Below are 21128 nucleotides of genomic sequence, written 5' to 3'. Positions count from 1 at the left end.
GTGTTTTACATCCGGGTCACATCTGTTGTGTTCCTCTCTTTCATTTTATTGTCATTCATCCCTCTCTCCTGTTGGTCTTTCCTCTGGCATCGCTGCTTTAAGATCAGTGCGACCAGATCACGGGTAAGAACTCAGCACTCCATCCATCAATATCTCCACCCTACTGCAGGCTGCTTGCAGAACACACACACAGACATGCACCAGCACCCTCCCGCATAGCAACTACACAAACCCTGTACCTGCATTAGTCCTGTATTTTAAAGCAAACTACTGCAAGGGGTGTGGCAACAGAAACGTTTACAATTTGTTTATAGGAGTTTGGGATGTTTGTCCATATTTTCCCGTTCCATTGAGTCGTCTTCAAATAATTGATTTGTTGTCCCAGACTTTATAATGATTCTCTCTCTAATCATCTTAACCAGTTTGTTTGCATGATGCCTTTTGAGGCACTGAATAGCTAAACAGAAATAAACGAATAGCTAAACAGAAATAAACGTTTCTGTGAAAAGTAGCTTTTCCTTTTGATTTGAATATTTTGTTGATAATCCTGTTTTTGTCTAATAGGGCTTTGGTTGCTGTGTGTGTGTGTCCGTGTGTTTGTGCCTGTGTGTGTCTGTGTGTGTCTGTGTGTATACGGCTTCACCAGGCTTTGTCATTCTTCTGAATGAGTGGCCTTTGCTTTGTGGAGAGAATTACACTTTAAAAGAAAACTGTAATCAGGGCTCTTTCACAACACGGTCTCTGGAGCAATCTGTGGCTGTGGTGTGTAAGAGCTCAGCCTCTAAATGTCTGTCTTTCCCTCCTGACGCAGGAAACCGTTCCATAACCAAGAACCACACAGCCTGTAGAACATGTAATCACTGTTTCTAAATGGGTCACTATTTCTACAGTTCCCCTACTGTCAGTCACTACATAGAGCTTTCAGTAAGAGACCCACTCTGCCGTTGTTCACCCTCTCCCTCTTACACTCCCTCAACCCTCACTCTGCTTCCTACACGCCCTCAACCCTCACTCTGCCTCCTACACCCCCTCAACCCTCACTCTGCCTCCTACACCCCCTCAACCCTCACTCTGCCTCCTACACCCCCTCAACCCTCACTCTGCTTCCTACACCCCTCAACCCTCACTCTGCCTCCTACACCCCTCAACCCTCACTCTGCTTCCTACACCTCCCCTCAACCTCACTCTGCCTCCTACACCCCCCTCAACCCTCACTCTGCCTCCTACATCCCCTCAACCCTCACTCTGCCTCCCCCTCAACCCTCACTCACACCCCTCAACCCTCACTCTGCCTCCTACATCCCCTCAACCCTCACTCTGCTTCACCCCATCAACCCTCACTCCATCAACAACCCTCACTCTGCCTCCTACATCCCACTCTGCCTCCTATCAACCCTCACTCTGCCTCTCCCCCCTCAACCCTCATCCCCTCAACCTCACTCTGCCTCCTACACCCCCTCAACCCTCACTCTGCCTCCTAACATCCCCTCAACCCCTCAACCCTCACTCTGCTTCCTACACCCCCTCACCCCATCAACCCCTCCCCTCTCTGCCTCTTACACTCCCCTCAACCTCCTCACTCTGCTTCCTGCCTCCTACATCCCCTCAACCCTCACTCTGCCTCCTCAACCCTCACCTCTGCCTCCTACACCCCTCAACCCTCACTCTGCCTCCTCACACCCCCTCAACCCTCACCCACTGCCTCCTACACCCCTCAACCCTCACTCTGCCTCCTACACCCCCTCAACCCTCACTCTGCCTCCTACACCCCTCAACCCTCACTCTGCTTCCTACACCTCCCTCAACCCTCACTCTGCCTCCTACACCCCCTCAACCCTCACTCTGCCTCCTACATCCCCTCAACCCTCACTCTGCCTCCTACACCCCCTCAACCCTCACTCTGCCTCCTACATCCCCTCAACCCTCACTCTGCTTCCTACACCCCATCAACCCTCACTCTGCCTCCTACATCCCCTCAACCCTCACTCTGCCTCCTACATCCCCTCAACCCACACTCTGCCTCCTACACCCCTCAACCCTCACTCTGCCTCCTACATCCCCTCAACCCTCACTCTGCTTCCTACACCCCATCAACCCTCACTCTGCCTCCTACATCCCCTCAACCCACACTCTGCCTCCTACACCCCCTCAACCCTCACTCTGCCTCCTACATCCCCTCAACCCTCACTCTGCTTCCTACACCCCATCAACCCTCACTCTGCTTCCTACACCCCCAACCCCTCACCCCATCTCACTTCCTCCTACATCCCCAACCCTCACTCTGCTTCCTACACCCCCTCAACCCCCCTCACTGTGCCTCCTACACCCCCTCAACCCTCACTCTCTTCCTCCCCTCCCTCCCCTTTCTCCCATGTCCCCCCCTCTCTCCAGCCCTCCGGAGTCAAGAGGGCCTGTCTCTCAGTCCAGTAGATGGAGGAGGTGTTGATGAGAGCTCATGATTTTACAGCAGCTTATTTTAGCCTCTTTACAAAAATACCAATTTTGGTAATTAACAGAAAATCTATGACATTCTATCGTAACTTTGGTAATTTGTACTTGAAGAACAAACTAAATGTTTTATTCATACATAGCATTCATTCATCTGAGTCCATATTGTCCATGAGTTTCTAGTAGATAGACCATATGGTTCAAGAGAAAATAGCCTAATTAAGGAAAAAAGCATGTAATCAACAATACTATTGTTTTCAATTAACTCTGTAACTCTTGACTTTCAGAACTGACACCAGTTTCACATCAAAACATTGACAACAAATACAGTTGAAGTCGGAAGTTTACATACACCTTAGCCAAATACATTTAAACTCCGTTTTTCACAATTCCTGACATTTAATCCTAGTAACAATTCTACAAAACGACATACAAATGTCCTCACTAATTAGTCTCAGTTCTACTTAAATCTACTTGAAAATCAGAGACAAAGTTGTAATATTGCTGTCCATCAACGACTCCCAACCAAATTTACTGAGTTTAAGCAATTTTGGTAAAGTTGGTAGAATCTTATTCCAAATGATTCCCAGCTGTAATGGCTGCCGAAGGTGTTTCCACCTCAAATCCAATCCAATTTTATTTGTCACATACACATGGTTAGTAGATGTTAATGCGAGTGTAGCGAAATGCTTGTGTTTCTAGTTCCGACAATGCAGTAATAACCAACGAGTAATCTAACCTAACAATTTCACAACTACCTTATATACACAAGTGTAAAGGGATAAAGAATATGTACATAAAGATATATGAATGAGTGATGGTACAGAACGGCATAGGCAAGATGCAGTAGATGGTATAGAGTACAGTATATGCATATGAGATGAGTAATGTAGGGTATGTAAACATTATATTAATTGGCATTGTTTAAAGTGGCTAGTGATACATTTTTTACATCAATTTTTCCATTATTAAAGTGGCTGGAGTTGAGTCAGTATGTTGGCAGCAGCCACTCAATGTTAGTGGTGGCTGCTTAACATTCTGATGGCCTTGAGATAGAAGCTGTTTTTCAGTCTCTCGGTCCCTACTTTGATGCATCTGTACTGACCTCTCCTTCTGGATGATAGCAGGGTGAACAGGTAGTGGCTCGGGTGGTTGTTGTCCTTGATGATCTTTATGGCCTTCCTGTAACATCGGGTGGTGTAGGTGTCCTGGAGGGCAGGTAGTTTGCCCCCGGTGATGCGTTGTGCAGACCTCACTACCCTCTGGAGAGCCTTGCGGTTGTGGGCGGAGCAGCTGCTGTACCAGGCGGTGATACAGCCTGACAGGATGCTCTCGATTGTGCATCTGTAAAGGTTTGTGAGTGCTTTTGGTGACAAGCCGAATTTCTTCAGCCTCCTGAGGTTGAAGAGGCGCTGCTGCGCCTTCTTCACCACGCTGTCTGTGTGGGTGGACCAATTCAGTTTGTCCGTGATGTGTACGCCGAGGAACTTAACTTACTGTCCCGTCAATGTGGATAGAGGGGTGCTCCCTCTGCTGTTTCCTGAAGTCCACGATCATCTCCTTTGTTTTGTTGACGTTGAGTGTGAGGTTATTTTCCTGACACCACACTCCGAGGGCCCTCACCTCCTCCCTGTAGGCCGTCTCGTCGTTGTTGGTAATCAAGCCTACCACTGTTGTGTCGTCCGCAAAGTTGATGATTGAGTTGGAGGCGTGCGTGGCCACGCAGTCGTGAGTGAACAAGGAGTACAGGAGAGGGCTGAGAACGCACCCTTGTGGGGTCCCAGTGTTGAGGATCAGCGGGGTGGAGATGTTGTTTCCTACCCTCACCACCTGGGGGGCGGTCCGTCAGGAAGTCCAGTACCCAGTTGCACAGGGCGGGGTCGATACCCAGGGTCTCGAGCTTGATGACGAGTTTGGAGGGTACTATGGTGTTAAATGCTGAGCTGTAGTCGATGAACAGCATTCTCACATAGTTATTCCTCTTGTCCAGATGGGTTAGGGCAGTGTGCAATGTGGCTGCGATTGCGTCGTCTGTGGACCTATTGGGGCGGTAAGCAAATTGGAGTGAGTCTAGGATGTCAGGTAGGGTGGAGGTGATATGGTCCTTGACTAGTCTCTCAAAGCACTTCCATGATGACGGAAGTGAGTGCTACGGGGCGGTAGTCGTTTAGCTCAGTTACCTTAGCTTTCTTGGGAACAGGAACAATGGTAGTCCTCTTGAAGCATGTGGGGACAGCAGACTGGGATAAGGATTGATTGAATATGTCCGTAAACACACCACCCAGCTGGTCTGCGCATTCCCTGATGACGCTGCTGGGGATGCCGTCTGGGCCTGCAGCTTTGCGAGGGTTAACACGTTTAAATGTTTTTCACACGTCGGCTGCAGTGAAGGTGAGTCCGCAGGTTTTGGTAGCGGGCCATGTCAGTGGCACTGTATTGTCCTCAAAGCGAGCAAAGAAGTCTGGGAGCAAGACATCCTGGTCCGTGACGGGGCTGATTTTATTTTTGTAATCCGTGATTGACTGTAGACCCTGCCACATACAGTGGGGCAAAAAAGTATTTAGTCAGCCACCAATTGTGCAAGTTTTCCCTCTTAAAAAGATGAGAGAGGCCTGTAATTTACATCATAGGTACACTTCAACTATGACAGACAAAATTAGAATAAGAAAATCCACTGGCTCACTGGCTACTATTGAACTAGTAAACCATGCTGAAACGCTCATATTAAACACCAATAGTATTCACTAAGTTGATGGTTTATATTTAATAGAATGTTGTTTTTTTGTGTGTAATTTTTACCCCCATTTTCTCCCCAATTTCGTGATTAAAATCATGTCTCATCGCTGCAACTGCCCAATGGGCTCGGGAGAGGTGAAGGTCGAGTCATGCGTCCTCTGAAACATGACCTGCCAAGCCGCGCTTTTTAACACTGAAGCCAGCTGCACCGATGTGTCAGAGGAAACACTAGTCAACTGATGACCGACGTCAGCCTGCAGGCAGCCGGTCCGCCACAAGGAGTCGCTAGAGCGCGATGAGCCACGTAAAGCCCCCCCCTGGCCAAACCCTCCCCTAACCCAGACGACGCTGGCCCAATTGTACGCCTCCCTATGGGACTCCCAGTCACGGCCGTTAATGACACAGGGTGGGATTGGACCCCAGGCTGTAGTGACGCCGCAGCACTGCAATGCAGTGCCTTAGACCGCTGTGCCACTCAGCAGTTTAGTATAATGTTTACAGCTCTGTCATTTTATTTATTTAAAAATCATCTTATTTCATATATTTTACATGTGATAAGACCACACAGAGACTATTAGACACCTGTGATAAGACCACACAGAGACTATTAGACACCTGTGATAAGACCACACAGAGACTATTAGACACCTGTGATAAGACCACACAGAGACTATTAGACACCTGTGATAAGACCACACAGAGACTATTAGACACCTGTGATAAGACCACACAGAGACTATTAGACACCTGTGATAAGACCACACAGAGACTATTAGACACCTGTGATAAGACCACACAGAGACTATTAGACACCTGTGATAAGACCACACAGAGACTATTAGACACCTGTGATAAGACCACACAGAGGGCCAGAGACTATTAGACACCTGTGATAAGACCACACAGAGACTATTAGACACCTGTGATAAGACCACACAGAGACTATTAGACACCTGTGATAAGACCACACAGAGACTATTAGACACCTGTGATAAGACCACACAGAGGGCCAGAGACTATTAGACACCTGTGATAAGACCACACAGAGGGCCAGAGACTATTAGACACCTGTGATAAGACCACACAGAGGGCCAGAGACCACACAGAGGGCCAGAGACTATTAGACACCTGTGATAAGACCACACAGAGGGCCAGAGACTATTAGACACCTGTGATAAGACCACACAGAGGGCCAGAGACTATTAGACACCTGTGATAAGACCACACAGAGACTATTAGACACCTGTGATAAGACCACACAGAGGGCCAGAGACTATTAGACACCTGTGATAAGACCACACAGAGACTATTAGACACCTGTGATAAGACCACACAGAGGGCCAGAGACTATTAGACACCTGTGATAAGACCACACAGAGACTATTAGACACCTGTGATAAGACCACACAGAGGGCCAGAGACTATTAGACACCTGTGATAAGACCACACAGAGACTATTAGACACCTGTGATAAGACCACACAGAGGGCCAGAGACTATTAGACACCTGTGATAAGACCACACAGAGACTATTAGACACCTGTGATAAGACCACACAGAGGGCCAGAGACTATTAGACACCTGTGATAAGACCACACAGAGGGCCAGAGACTATTAGACACCTGTGATAAGACCACACAGAGGGCCAGAGACCACACAGAGGGCCAGAGACTATTAGACACCTGTGATAAGACCACACAGAGGGCCAGAGACTATTAGACACCTGTGATAAGACCACACAGAGGGCCAGAGACTATTAGACACCTGTGATAAGACCACACAGAGGGCCAGAGACTATTAGACACCTGTGATAAGACCACACAGAGACTATTAGACACCTGTGATAAGACCACACAGAGGGCCAGAGACTATTAGACACCTGTGATAAGACCACACAGAGGGCCAGAGACTATTAGACACCTGTGATAAGACCACACAGAGGGCCAGAGACTATTAGACACCTGTGATAAGACCACACAGAGGGCCAGAGACTATTAGACACCTGTGATAAGACCACACAGAGGGCCAGAGACTATTAGACACCTGTGATAAGACCACACAGAGGGCCAGAGACTATTAGACACCTGTGGTAAGACCACACAGAGGGCCAGAGACTATTAGACACCTGTGATAAGACCACACAGAGGGCCAGAGACTATTAGACACCTGTGATAATCTGAAGTATCCAAAATGGCCAAATATGTCTTTTGATGGATTACATAAAATATTTGAATGATACCAAAATTCTGGTAGTTTACTGGTACATTGTGAAAGTTTCCAGTAATATATCCTACCTTTGCAATCCTAGTCCACTTTGATTCTTAGACCCTTTATAAAGCATGTCTGGTGTGATCCCACAGCAATTTACTGCAAACACGCTGGTACCTGGTGCTGTGTGACATGTCTGCTCAGTGTGTCTCATAAATTGCTGTCCAAACTGTGGTTATCTTTGCTAGGTCTTGTGGAGTGTGTGTAGGTTGGACCACTACAGCAGACAGTGCGTCAGATGTTTGATGGTTTGTCAGCCCTGGGAGACTGTGAATAAAGGCATTGCAGTTTACACACACAGGGCCATAACCATCAACCACGCCACATCTAAAGCATATATATGACTCTACAGGGGGAAAGAGGGAGAGAAAGGATGAATAAACTAATATAGAAGGAGGGATGGGGAAAGATAAACAGAAAGGACATGGTTTAGAGAGATGGAAGGAGAGAAAAGGCCAGAGCAAGACGGCAATACATAGAGGGACATTTCATCCCTTTGTCTGGTGTACTGCTCAATGTCTGGCAGCTCTGAATCCAGACAGCCAATGCCTCGCTGGCCAATCACTGTGACAGCTGTGAGAGAGAACTGGACTGGGCCTCAAAGATTCTCCCCAGAGAGAAAAACTATTTAAGCATCTATCTTAATATATAGATAGGAAAAGAAATGGAAAAAGGACTCTTAGTTCCTTAATGACTTTCAGTATGTCATCCATCACTTACGTCTCTTTCTGTCTCTCTCTCTCTCTCTCTCTCCCTCTCTCTCTCAGAGTGTTGCTTGTCCTTTCCTCATCGACCCCTCCTCTCGGGCTACAGAGTGGCTCCGTACTCACCTGAAGCAGCATCGCCTCGAGGTCATCAATCAGCAGGTACACCTGTCACATCTGTCAATCATTCACATATCACACCTGTCACTTATACAGAAACACATTTACCCCGTATTTCAGTCAACCAACAGGTACTGTGAACTCCTATCACACAGAGACATGTTAGTCGTAATGTAACCAGTTAGATACCAGTTGTGACACCAGGCATTAGTGCTGTTATCAGAATGTTTTCCTCCAGGACCCTAACTTCATCACGTCTCTGGAGCTGGCTGTGCGTTTTGGGAAAACGCTGATCATCCAGGAGATGGATGGAGTGGAGCCGGTTCTCTACCCACTACTGAGGAGAGACCTGATAACACAGGGTGAGTCTACCTACTACTGAGGAGAGACCTGATAACACAGGGTGAGTCTACCTACTACTGAGGAGAGACCTGATAACACAGGGTGAGTCTACCTACTACTGAGGAGAGACCTGATAACACAGGGTGAGTCTACCCACTACTAAGGAGAGACCTGATAACACAGGGTGAGTCTACCCACTACTGAGGAGAGACCTGATAACACAGGGTGAGTCTACCTACTACTGAGGAGAGACCTGATAACACAGGGTGAGTCTACCTACTACTGAGGAGAGACCTGATAACACAGGGTGAGTCTACCTACTACTGAGGAGAGACCTGATAACACAGGGTGAGTCTACCTACTACTGAGGAGAGACCTGATAACACAGGGTGAGTCTACCCACTACTGAGGAGAGACCTGATAACACAGGGTGAGTCTACCCACTACTGAGGAGAGACCTGATAACACAGGGTGAGTCTACCTACTACTGAGGAGAGACCTGATAACACAGGGTGAGTCTACCTACTACTGAGGAGAGACCTGATAACACAGGGTGAGTCTACCTACTACTGAGGAGAGACCTGATAACACAGGGTGAGTCTACCCACTACTGAGGAGAGACCTGATAACACAGGGTGAGTCTACCCACTACTGAGGAGAGACCTGATAACACAGGGTGAGTCTACTACTGAGGCACTACTGAGGAGAGACCTGATAACACAGGGTGAGTCTACCCACTACTGAGGAGAGACCTGATAACACAGGGTGAGTCTACCCACTACTGAGGCAGGGTGAGTCTACCCACTACTGAGGAGAGACCTGATAACACAGGGTGAGTCTACCCACTACTGAGGAGAGACCTGATAACACAGGGTGAGTCTACCCACTACTGAGGAGAGACCTGATAACACAGGGTGAGTCTACCCACTACTGAGGAGAGACCTGATAACACAGGGTGAGTCTACCCACTACTGAGGAGAGACCTGATAACACAGGGTGAGTCTACCCACTACTGAGGCAGGGTGAGTCTACCCACTACTGAGGAGAGACCTGATAACACAGGGAGTCTACCCACTACTGAGTCTGAGTCCCACTACTGAGGAGAGACCTGATAACACAGGGTGAGTCTACCCACTACTAAGGAGAGACCTGATAACACAGGGTGAGTCTACCCACTACTGAGGAGAGACCTGATAACACAGGGTGAGTCTACCCACTACTGAGGAGAGACCTGATAACACAGGGTGAGTCTACCCACTACTAAGGAGAGACCTGATAACACAGGGTGAGTCTACCCACTACTGAGGAGAGACCTGATAACACAGGGTGAGTCTACCCACTACTGAGGAGAGACCTGATAACACAGGGTGAGTCTACCCACTACTGAGGCAGGGTGAGTCTACCCACTACTGAGGAGAGACCTGATAACACAGGGTGAGTCTACCCACTACTGAGGAGAGACTGATAACACAGGGTGAGTCTACCCACTACTGAGGAGAGACCTGATAACACAGGGTGAGTCTACCCACTACTGAGGAGAGACCTGATAACACAGGGTGAGTCTACCCACTACTGAGGAGAGACCTGATAACACAGGGTGAGTCTACCCACTACTGAGGAGAGACCTGATAACACAGGGTGAGTCTACCCACTACTGAGGGTGGGGAGAGAGGTAGTGAGTGAGGGAGAGATATTTAGGGAGGAGGTTAGACAGGGAGGAGAGAGAGGGGTGTTGGTTAAAGGGCAGTGAATCAACTGAAAATAAATGAGGGGGATCGGCCATCCACTGGAGAATGGAGAAAAGGGAGAGAGGGAGGGAGGGAGCAGGGAGGGAGGGAGGGAGCAGGGTGTGCTGCAATGCAGAGAAGAGGCTGAGTTTATATCCATGAAATGTCCTGGACTAACCATTCCCTCCCTCCCTCACTCCCTCACTCCATCACTCCATCACTCACTCACTCACTCCCTCCCTCTCTCCCTCTCTCCCTCTCCCCTCCCTCCATCTCTCCCTCCCTCTCTCCATCTCTCTCTCCATCTCTCCCTCCCTCTCTCCATCTCTCCCTCCCTCCCTCCCTCCCTCCTTCCTTCCTTCCCTCCCTCCCTCCCTCCCTCCCTCCCTCCCTCCCTCCCTCCCTCCCTCCCTCCCTCCCTCCCTCCATCCCTCTCTCCCTCTCTCCCTCCATCCTCCCTCCTCCCTCCATCTCTCCCTCCCTCTCTCCATCTCTCCCTCCCTCTCTCCATCTCTCCCTCCCTCCTCTCCATCTCTCCCTCTCCCATCTCTCCTCCCACCCTCTCCTCACTCACTCACTCACTCACTCACTCACTCACTCACTCACTCACTCACTCACTCACTCACTCACTCACTCACTCACGCCCTCTCTCCATCTCCCCATCTCTCCATCTTGCCCTCTCTCCCTCCATCTATCCCTCCCTCTCTCTCTCCTCCATCTCCCCTGCCTCCCTCCATCTCTCCCTGCCTCCCTCCCTCCCTCCATCTCTCCCTGCCTCCCTCCCTCCCTCCATCTCTCCCTCCCTCCATCTCTCCATCTCTCCCTCCATCTCTCCTCATCTCTCCCTCCTCCCTCCCTCCCTCCTCCCTCCCTCCCTCCCTCCCTCCCTCCCTCCCTCCCCCCCTCCCCTCCCTTTCTCCTCTCTCTCACTCCTTTCCCTCTCACTCCCTCCATCCCCCCATCTCTCCATCTTTCCCCCTCTCCCCATCTCTCCTACCTCTCTCACTCACTCCCCCCCCTCTCTCTCTCCAGGTCCGCGGTATGTGGTTCAGATAGGTGATAAGGTGATAGATTATAACGAGGAGTTCCGTCTGTTCCTGGCCACGCGTAACCCCTCTCCCTTCATCCCCCCCGACGCTGCCTCTGTCGTCACTGAGGTCAACTTCACCACCACCAGAGCTGGCCTGCGAGGACAGGTAAAAACACACACACACTACCGTTGCTTTATTACTGTACACTGAGACTGTCTCCTGGTTAATCAGCCCATCCGTTGTGTGTGTATTAGCTCCTAGCTCTGACCATCCAGCAGGAGAAGCCAGAGTTAGAGACCCAGAAGACCCGTCTGTTACAGCAGGAGGAGGACAAGAAGATCCAGCTAGCCACGCTGGAAGAGTCTCTGTTAGAGGTACACACACACACACACACACACACACACACACACACACATATATATTATAGCCACGCTGGAAGAGTCTCTGTTAGAGGTACACACACACACACACACACACACACACACACACACACACACACACACACACACACACACACATATATATATTATAGCCACGCTGGAAGAGTCTCTGTTAGAGGTACACACACACACACACACACACACACACACACACACACACACACACACACACACACATATATATATTATAGCCACGCTGGAAGAGTCTCTGTTAGAGGTACACACACACACACACATATATATATATATATACACACACACACAGACACTTGCACAATTGGTGGCTGACTAAATACTTTTTTGCCCCACTGTATATGTATATATGTGTGTGTGTGTATGATATATATATATATATATATATATACACTGCGAACACTAAAGTAATACATCCTAGATCTGAAATACCTTTTTCTTTACATAGTTGAATGTGCTGACAACAACATCACACAAAAATTATCAAAAATTATCAATGGCTCAGTAGTGTGTGTGGCCTCCACGTGCCTGTATGACTTCCCTACAACGCCTGGGCATGCTCCTGATGAGGTGGCGGATGGGCTCCTGAGGGATCTCCTCCCAGACCTGGACTAAAGCATCCGCCAACTCCTGGACAGTCTGTGGTGCAATGGTGGATGGAGCGAGACATGATGTCCCAGATGTGCTCAATTGGATTCAGGTCTGGGGAACGGGCGGGCCAGTCCATAGCATCAATGCCTTCCTCTTGCAGGAACTGCTGACACACTCCAGCCACATGAGGTCTAGCATTGTCTTGCATTAGGAGGAACCCAGGGCCAACCGCATCAGCATATAGTCTCACAAGGGGTCTGAGGAGCTCATCTCGGTACCTAATGGCAGTCAGGCTACCTCTGGCGAGCACATGGAGGGCTGTTCTCTAGCAAATGCCAAGCGTCCTGCATGGTGTTGGGCTGTAAGCACAACCCCCACCTGTGGACGTCGGGCCCTCATACCACCCTCATGGAGTCTGTTTCTGACCGTTTGAGCAGACACATGCACATTTGTGGCCTGCTGGAGGACTTTTGCAGGGCTCTGGCAGTGCTCCTCCTGCTCCTCCTTGCACAAAAGTGGAGGTAGCGGTCCTGCTGCTAGGTTGTTGCCCTCCTACGGCCTCCTCCACGTCTCCTGATGTACTGGCCTGTCTCCTGGTAGCGCCTCCATGCTCTGGACACTACGCTGACAGACACAGCAAACCTTCTTGCCACAGCTCGCATTGATGTGCCATCCTGCATGAGCTGCACTACCTGAGCCACTTGTGTGGGTTGTAGACTCCGTCTCATGCTACCACTAGAGTGAAAGCACCGCCAGCATTCAAAAGTGACCAAAACATCAGCCAGGAAGCATAGGAACTGAGAAGTGGTCTGTGGTCCCCACCTGCAGAACCACCCCTTTATTGGGGGTGTCTTGCTAATTGCCTATAATTTCCACCTGTTGTCTAATCCATTTGCACAACAGCATGTGAAATGTATTGTCAATCAGTGTTGCTTCCTAAGTGGACAGTTTGATTTCACAGAAGTGTGATCGACTTGGAGTTACATTGTGTTGTTTAAGTGTTCCCTTTATTTTTTTGAGCAGTGTATACACACACACACACACACACACATACATATATATACGTGTATATATATAATATATATATATATATAAATAATATATAATATATATATATATACGTATTATATATTACATATATATAAATATATATATATATATTATATAAATATAAATATATATATAAATATAAATATATATTATAAATTATATATAATATATATATTATAATAATTTAAATATATATATTTATTTAAATTATAAATTAAATTATAAATATATATTATATATATATATATACACACACACAGACACTCACGCTAGAAGAGTTCATGCAATCCACACACACTTAGTCACTGTAGAGAGGAATACCTTGTGGAAGTACACTGAACAAAAATATAAACTAATTTGTCCCTAATCTATGGATTTCACATGACTGGGAAAATAGATGTGATTCTGTTGGTCACAAATAACTTACAAAAAAGTAGTGTTGTGGATCAGAAACCCAGTCAGTATCTGGTGTGACCACACACACACACAACCGCAGACCACATGTTACCAGGTTGAAGGTGACTTATGGTAGAAAAATGAACATTGAATTCTCTGGCAACCGCTCCGGTTGGCCGATTGCTCCCTCACAACGTGAGACATCTGTAGCATTGTGTTGTGTGACAAAACCTGTGTAATGATCATGCTGTTTAATCAGCTTCTTGATATGCCACCTGTCAGGTGGATGGATTATCTTGGCGAAGGACAAATTCTCACTAACAGGGAGGTAAACCAATTTGTGCACAAAATTTGAGCGAAATAAGCTTTTTTGTTTTTGTGGATAATGTGTGGGATCTTTTATTTCATCTCACGAAACGTGACCAACACTTTACATGTTGAGTTTATATTTTTGTTCAGTGTAGCTATAATATATCTGATTAGATATTCTGACATGTTTCACTGCCACTTGAACACAATCATACCACTTCCTCATTGTGCACAAAATGTCCACTTCTCAGTCCTTTCAGTTAGAACACAACACAATGTCACTTTCTGCTGAACATCACACAATCTCTCTCTAACTTCTACTGTACATCACACAATCTCTCTCTAACTTCTACTGTACATCACACAATCTCTCTCTAACTTCTACTGAACATCACACAATCTCTCCCTAACTTCTACTGTACATCACACAATCTCTCTCTAACTTCTACTGAACATCACACAATCTCTCTCTAACTTCTACTGAACATCACACAATCAACTCTACTGTACATCACACAATCTTCTCTAACTTCTACTGAACATCACACAATCTCTCCCTAACTTCTACTGTACATCACACAATCTCTCTAACTTCTACTGAACATCACACACTTCTAACTGTCTACTGAACATCACACAATCTCTTCTACTGTACATCACACAATCTCTAACTTCTACTGTACATCACACAATCTCTCTCTAACTTCTACTGTACATCACACAATCTCTCTCTAACTTCTACTGTACATCACACAATCTCTCTCTAACTTCTGCTGTACGTCACACAATCTCTCCCTAACTTCTACTGAACATCACACAATCTCTCCCTAACTTCTACTGAACATCACACAATCTCTCCCTAACTTCTACTGTACATCACACAATCTCTCTCTAACTTCTGCTGTACATCACACAATCTCTCTCTAACTTCTACTGAACATCACACAATCTCTCTCTAACTTCTACTGTACATCACACAATCTCTCTCTAACTTCTGCTGTACATCACAATCTCTCTCTAACTTCTGCTGTCCTTCCTGTGTATCTTTCTCCTCCTCTTCTCTCTTTCTGTTTTTTTCTTTCTCTCTCTCTTTCTCTCCCTCTTCTTTCTCTCTCTTGTCTCTAGACTTTGGCTACAGCTCAGGGGAATATCCTGGAGAATAAGGAGCTGATCGATTCTCTGAACCAGACCAAGTCTAGCAGCGCCCTCATACAGGACTCACTGAGGGAGTCACACAAACTCCAGGCCTCCCTGGACCAGGTACACGTGCGCGCGCACACACACACACACACACTCCACTTCCTCTCACACACTGAGCTGTAAACCTCCTCATCAACCTCCCATAGGGTTTGTACACAAAACCCCAAACTGCTGTGTGTGAATGACAGAGGAGAATACATCAACCAATCACAGGAGAATAGCAGAGTCTGGAGTCTGTCAGAACAGATGGAACACTCTGAGAGAGAGGGGGGTGAAAGAGAGATGAGACAGAGATGCTCTGGGGTGAGAGAGAGAGGGATTGGAGAAAGATTGAGTGTGAGAGATTGATTGAGGAAGACAGGGTGCATGAGAGGGAGAGAGATGGAGAGACAGAGGAATGGAGAGTGTGATTGAAGAGGAGAATAAGACTGAATGGTTAAGCTAAATGGATACTGTGTGTTGCCGTTTGTGTTACTCTGTGTGTGTTACTCTGTGTGTGTTACTCTGTGTGTGTTACTCTGTGTAGGTTACTCTGTGTGTGTTACTCTGTGTGTGTTACTATGTGTGTGTTATTCTGTGTGTGTTACTCTGTGTGTGTTACTCTGTGTGGGTTACTCTGTGTGTGTTACTCTGTGTGTGTTACTATGTGTGTGTTACTATGTGTGTGTTACTCTGTGTGTGTTACTCTGTGTGTGTTACTCTGTGTGTGTTACTCTGTGTGGGTTACTCTGTGTGTGTTACTCTGTGTGTGTTACTCTGTGTGTGTTACTCTGTGTAGGTTACTCTGTGTAGGTTACTCTGTGTGGGTTACTCTGTAGGTTACTCTGTGTGTTACTCTGTGTAGGTTACTCTGTGTAGGTTACTCTGTGTAGGTTACTCTGTGTAGGTTACTCTGTGTGTTACTCTGTGTAGGTTACTCTGTGTATTACTCTGTGTGTTACTCTGTGTAGGTTACTCTGTAGGTTACTCTGTGTGTTACTCTGTGTAGGTTACTCTGTGTAGGTTACTCTGTGTAGGTTACTCTGTGTAGGTTACTCTGTGTGTTACTCTGTGTGTTACTCTGTGTGTTACTATGTGTGTTACTCTGTGTAGGTTACTCTGTGTAGGTTACTCTGTGTGCTACTCTGTGTAGGTTACTCTGTGTAGGTTACTCTGTGTAGGTTACTCTGTGTGTTACTCTGTGTAGGTTACTCTGTGTAGGTTACTCTGTGTAGGTTACTCTGTGTGTTACTCTGTGTAGGTTACTCTGTGTAGGTTACTCTGTGTAGGTTACTCTGTGTAGGTTACTCTGTGTGTTACTCTGTGTAGGTTACTCTGTGTGTTACTCTGTGTAGGTTACTCTGTGTAGGTTACTCTGTGTAGGTTACTCTGTGTAGGTTACTCTGTGTGTTACTCTGTGTAGGTTACTCTGTGTAGGTTACTCTGTGTGTTACTCTGTGTGTTACTCTGTGTAGGTTACTCTGTGTGTTACTCTGTGTAGGTTACTCTGTGTGTTACTCTGTGTAGGTTACTCTGTGTGTTACTCTGTGTAGGTTACTCTGTGTAGGTTACTCTGTGTGTTACTCTGTGTGTTACTCTGTGTAGGTTACTCTGTGTGTTACTCTGTGTGTTACTCTGTGTGTTACTCTGTGTGTTACTCTGTGTAGGTTACTCTGTGTGTTACTTTGTGTGTTACTCTGTGTAGGTTACTCTGTGTGTTACTCTGTGTGTTACTCTGTGTGTTACTCTGTGTGTTACTCTGTGTAGGTTACTCTGTGTGTTACTCTGTGTGTGTTACTCTGTGTGTGTTACTCTGTGTGTTACTCTGTGTGTTACTCTGTGTAGGTTACTCTGTGTAGGTTACTCTGTGTAGGTTACTCTGTGTGTTACTCTGTGTAGGTTACTCTGTGTGTTACTCTGTGTAGGTTACTCTGTGTAGGTTACTCTGTGTAGGTTACTCTGTGTAGGTTACTCTGTGTAGGTTACTCTGTGTGTTACTCTGTGTGTGTTACTCTGTGTAGGTTACTCTGTGTGTTACTCTGTGTGTTACTCTGTGTGTTACTCTGTGTAGGTTACTCTGTGTGTTACTCTGTGTGTTACTCTGTGTGTTACTCTGTGTAGGTTACTCTGTGTGTTACTCTGTGTGTTACTCTGTGTAGGTTACTCTGTGTGTTACTCTGTGTAGGTTACTCTGTGTGTTACTCTGTGTAGGTTACTCTGTGTAGGTTACTCTGTGTGTTACTCTGTGTGTTACTCTGTGTAGGTTACTCTGTGTGTTACTCTGTGTTACTCTGTGTGTTACTCTGTGTAGGTTACTCTGTGTGTTACTCTGTGTAGGTTACTCTGTGTAGGTTACTCTGTGTAGGTTACTCTGTGTGTTACTCTGTGTGTTACTCTGTGTAGGTTACTCTGTGTGTTACTCTGTGTAGGTTACTCTGTGTGTTACTCTGTGTAGGTTACTCTGTGTAGGTTACTCTGTGTAGGTTACTCTGTGTGTTACTCTGTGTGTTACTCTGTGTAGGTTACTCTGTGTGTTACTCTGTGTGTTACTCTGTGTGTTACTCTGTGTGTTACTCTGTGTAGGTTACTCTGTGTAGGTTACTCTGTGTGTTACTCTGTGTGTTACTCTGTGTAGGTTACTCTGTGTGTTACTCTGTGTGTTACTCTGTGTGTTACTCTGTGTGTTACTCTGTGTGTTACTCTGTGTGTTACTCTGTGTTGGGGAAAGATGTATTTATTTATTTAATCATAGGCATTTAGTCCACGGTCATTGTCTGGCTGTCACCCTGGCTGGCTGGCTGTCTGTCTGTCTGTCTGTGTGTGTGTGTGTCTGTCTGTCTGTCTGTGTGTGTGTGTGTGCTCAATGAGCAGTGTCTCATTCAACTCAATTAACCATGAGGACATTGAGTCCCACATGATATTTTACAGCCATATTATTAACAGCACTCTTTGCCCACAGCAATGTTGGTTTTAATTGTGGGTTTCTTTTGGCCTTTGTCGAGATGGGATGGAGTTGAGGTGTGCTCAAGTCTGTGTGTGTGTCTGTACCTGAATCTCTGTTTGTGCATGAGGAAAATATAATTATTCCTCTAGGGGGCAGTGTGATACCAGTTCTGATGGTCTCTTTCCTCCCTCTTCTCTTTCCTCCCTCTTCTCTCTCCTCCCTCTTCTCTCTCCTCCCTCTTCTCTCTCCTCCCTCTTCTCTTTCCTCCCTCTTCTCTTTCCTCCCTCTTCTCTTTCCTCCCTCTTCTCTCTCCTCCCTCTTCTCTTTCCTCCTCTTCTCTCTCCCTCCCTCTTTCTCCCTTTCTCTCCCTCTTCTCTCTCCTCCCTCTTCTCTCTCCTCCCTCTTCTCTTTCCTCCCTCTTCTCTTTCCTCCCTCTTCTCTCTCCTCCCTCTTCTCTTTCCTCCCTCTTCTCTTTCCTCCCTCTTCTCTCTCCTCCCTCTTCTCTTTCCTCCCTCTTCTCTTTCCTCCCTCTTCTCTTTCCTCCCTCTTCTCTTCCTCCCTCTTCTCTCTCCTCCCTCTTCTCTCTCCTCCCTCTTCTCTCCCTCCCTCTTCTCTTTCCTCCCTCTTCTCTTTCCTCCCTCTTCTCTTTCCTCCCTCTTCTCTCTCCTCCCTCTTCTCTCTCCTTCCTCTTCTCCCTTACCTCTTTCTCTTCTCCCTTACCTCTTCCTCTTCTCCCTTACCTCTTCCTCTTCTCGTCTCCCTCTTCCTCCTCTTTCCTCCCACCTCCCTCTTGGTCTTTCTCCTCTCCCTTCCCCTCCCTCTGTCTCTCCCTCTCTCTCCATCTCTCCCCAGGAGCGGGATGCATACCTGCCGTTAGCTGAAAGTGCCAGTAAGATTTATTTTGTCATAACAGACCTCTCTAGGATCAACAACATGTACCGTTTCAGCCTGGCCTCCTTCCTGCGTCTGTTTCAGAGAGCACTGCAGAGCAAGAAGGTACACACACACACACACACACACACACACACACACACAGAGGGACGTTAATCCTGTATTTGCAGTGTCCCCAGCCAGACGGAGAGGAAGGGTTCAGCTGTGTTGACATTCTCTCCTAACCTTCTCCAGCCCCTCTGAGCTCCCTATATCTCCTCCCATAAGACACCTCTCCTTTCCTCCCATCAGACACCTCTCCTTTCCTCCCATCAGACACCTCTCCTTTCCTCCCATCAGACCCCTCTCCTTTCCTCCCATCAGACCCCTCTCCTTTCCTCCCATCAGACCCCTCTCCTTTCCTCCCATCAGACCCCTCTCCTTTCCTCCCATCAGACACCTCTCCTTTCCTCCCATCAGACACCTCTCCTTTCCTCCCATCAGACATCTCTCCTTTCCTCCCATCAGACATCTCTCCTTTCCTCCCATCAGACACCTCTCCTTTCCTCCCATCAGACACCTCTCCTTTCCTCCCATCAGACACCTCTCCTTTCCTCCCATCAGACACCTCTCCTTTCCTCCCATCAGACACCTCTCCTTTCCTCCCCTCAGACACCTCTCCTTTCCTCCCATCAGACACCTCTCCTTTCCTCCCATCAGACACCTCTCCTTTCCTCCCATCAGACACCTCTCCTTTCCTCCCATCAGACACCTCTCCTTTCCTCCCATCAGACACCTCTCCTTTCCTCCCATAAGACCTCTCTCTCTCCTCCCATCAGACCTCCCATAAGACCCCTCTCCTTTCCTCCCATCAGACACCTCCTTTCCTCCCATCAGACCTCTCTCTCCTCCCATCAGACCTCTCTCTCCTCCCATCAGACCTCCCATCAGACACCTCTCCTTTCCTCCCATCAGACACCTCTCCTTTCCTCCCATCAGACACCTCTCCTTTCCTCCCATCAGACACCTCTCCTTTCCTCCCATCAGACACCTCTCCTTTCCTCCCATCAGACACCTCTCCTTTCCTCCCATCAGACACCTCTCCCTTTCCTCCCATCAGACCCTCTCCTTTCCTCCCATCAGACCCCTCTCCTTTCCTCCCATCAGACCCCTCTCCTTTCCTCCCATCAGACACCTCTCCTTTCCTCCCATCAGACACCTCTCCTTTCCTCCCATCAGACCCCTCTCCTCCCATCAGACACCTCTCCTTTCCTCCCATCAGACACCTCTCCTTTCCTCCCATCAGACACCTCTCCTTTCCTCCCATCAGACACCTCTCCTTTCCTCCCGTCAGACCCCTCTCCTTTCCTCCCGTCAGACACCTCTCCCTCCCCCGTCAGACCCGTCTCCCTCCCCGTCAGACTCCCTCCCTCCCGTCAGACTCTCTCTCCTCCCCGTCAGACCTCTCTCTCCTCCCGTCAGACCTCTCTCTCCTCCGTCAGACTCCTCTCTCTCCACTCCTCAGACTCCGTCCTCCCGTCCCTCTCTCCTCCCGTCAGACCTCTCTCTCCCGTCCCGTCAGACTCCCGTCTCCTCCCATCAGACCTCTCTCTCCTCCCGTCAGACTCCCGTCTCCTCCCTTCAGACCTCTCTCTCCTCCCGTCAGACTCCGTCTCCTCCCCTTCAGACCTCTCTCCTCCCTCCGTCAGACTCCGTCTCCTCCCGTCAGACTCCGTCAGACTCCCGTCTCCTCCCGTCAGACTCCGTCTCCTCCCGACTCCGACTCCGTCTCCTCCCGTCAGACTCCTCTCTCTCCTCCCGTCAGACACCTCTCCTTTCTCCCATCAGACCCCTCTCCTTTCCTCCCATCAGACACCTCTCTTTCCCCATCAGACACCTCTCCTTTCCTCCCATCAGACCCCTCTCCTTTCCTCCCATCAGACCCCTCTCCTTTCCTCCCATCAGACCCCTCTCCTTTCCTCCATTCAGACTCCTCTCTCC

General features: G+C 47.9%; 1 protein-coding gene across 1 annotated transcript in view; it reads left to right on the top strand.

The window, feature by feature from the left end:
- The window catches only part of dync2h1 (dynein cytoplasmic 2 heavy chain 1), a 377649-nt gene that overhangs the window by 108766 nt on the left and 247755 nt on the right, over window positions 1–21128 (top strand). Inside the window, exons 66-72 of the mRNA XM_065000515.1 lie at window positions 103–123; window positions 8219–8317; window positions 8514–8637; window positions 11377–11540; window positions 11630–11749; window positions 15260–15394; window positions 19110–19253. Of these exons, the coding sequence (XP_064856587.1) occupies window positions 103–123; window positions 8219–8317; window positions 8514–8637; window positions 11377–11540; window positions 11630–11749; window positions 15260–15394; window positions 19110–19253 (807 nt within the window). The remainder of the gene's footprint in view (window positions 1–102; window positions 124–8218; window positions 8318–8513; window positions 8638–11376; window positions 11541–11629; window positions 11750–15259; window positions 15395–19109; window positions 19254–21128) is intronic.

This window comes from Oncorhynchus nerka, linkage group LG14 (genome assembly GCF_034236695.1).
Source record: "Oncorhynchus nerka isolate Pitt River linkage group LG14, Oner_Uvic_2.0, whole genome shotgun sequence".
NCBI classification, from domain to species: Eukaryota; Metazoa; Chordata; class Actinopteri; order Salmoniformes; family Salmonidae; genus Oncorhynchus; species Oncorhynchus nerka.
Note: the sequence above shows the minus strand (reverse complement) of the source record. Positions and strands in the feature narration are given on the sequence as shown.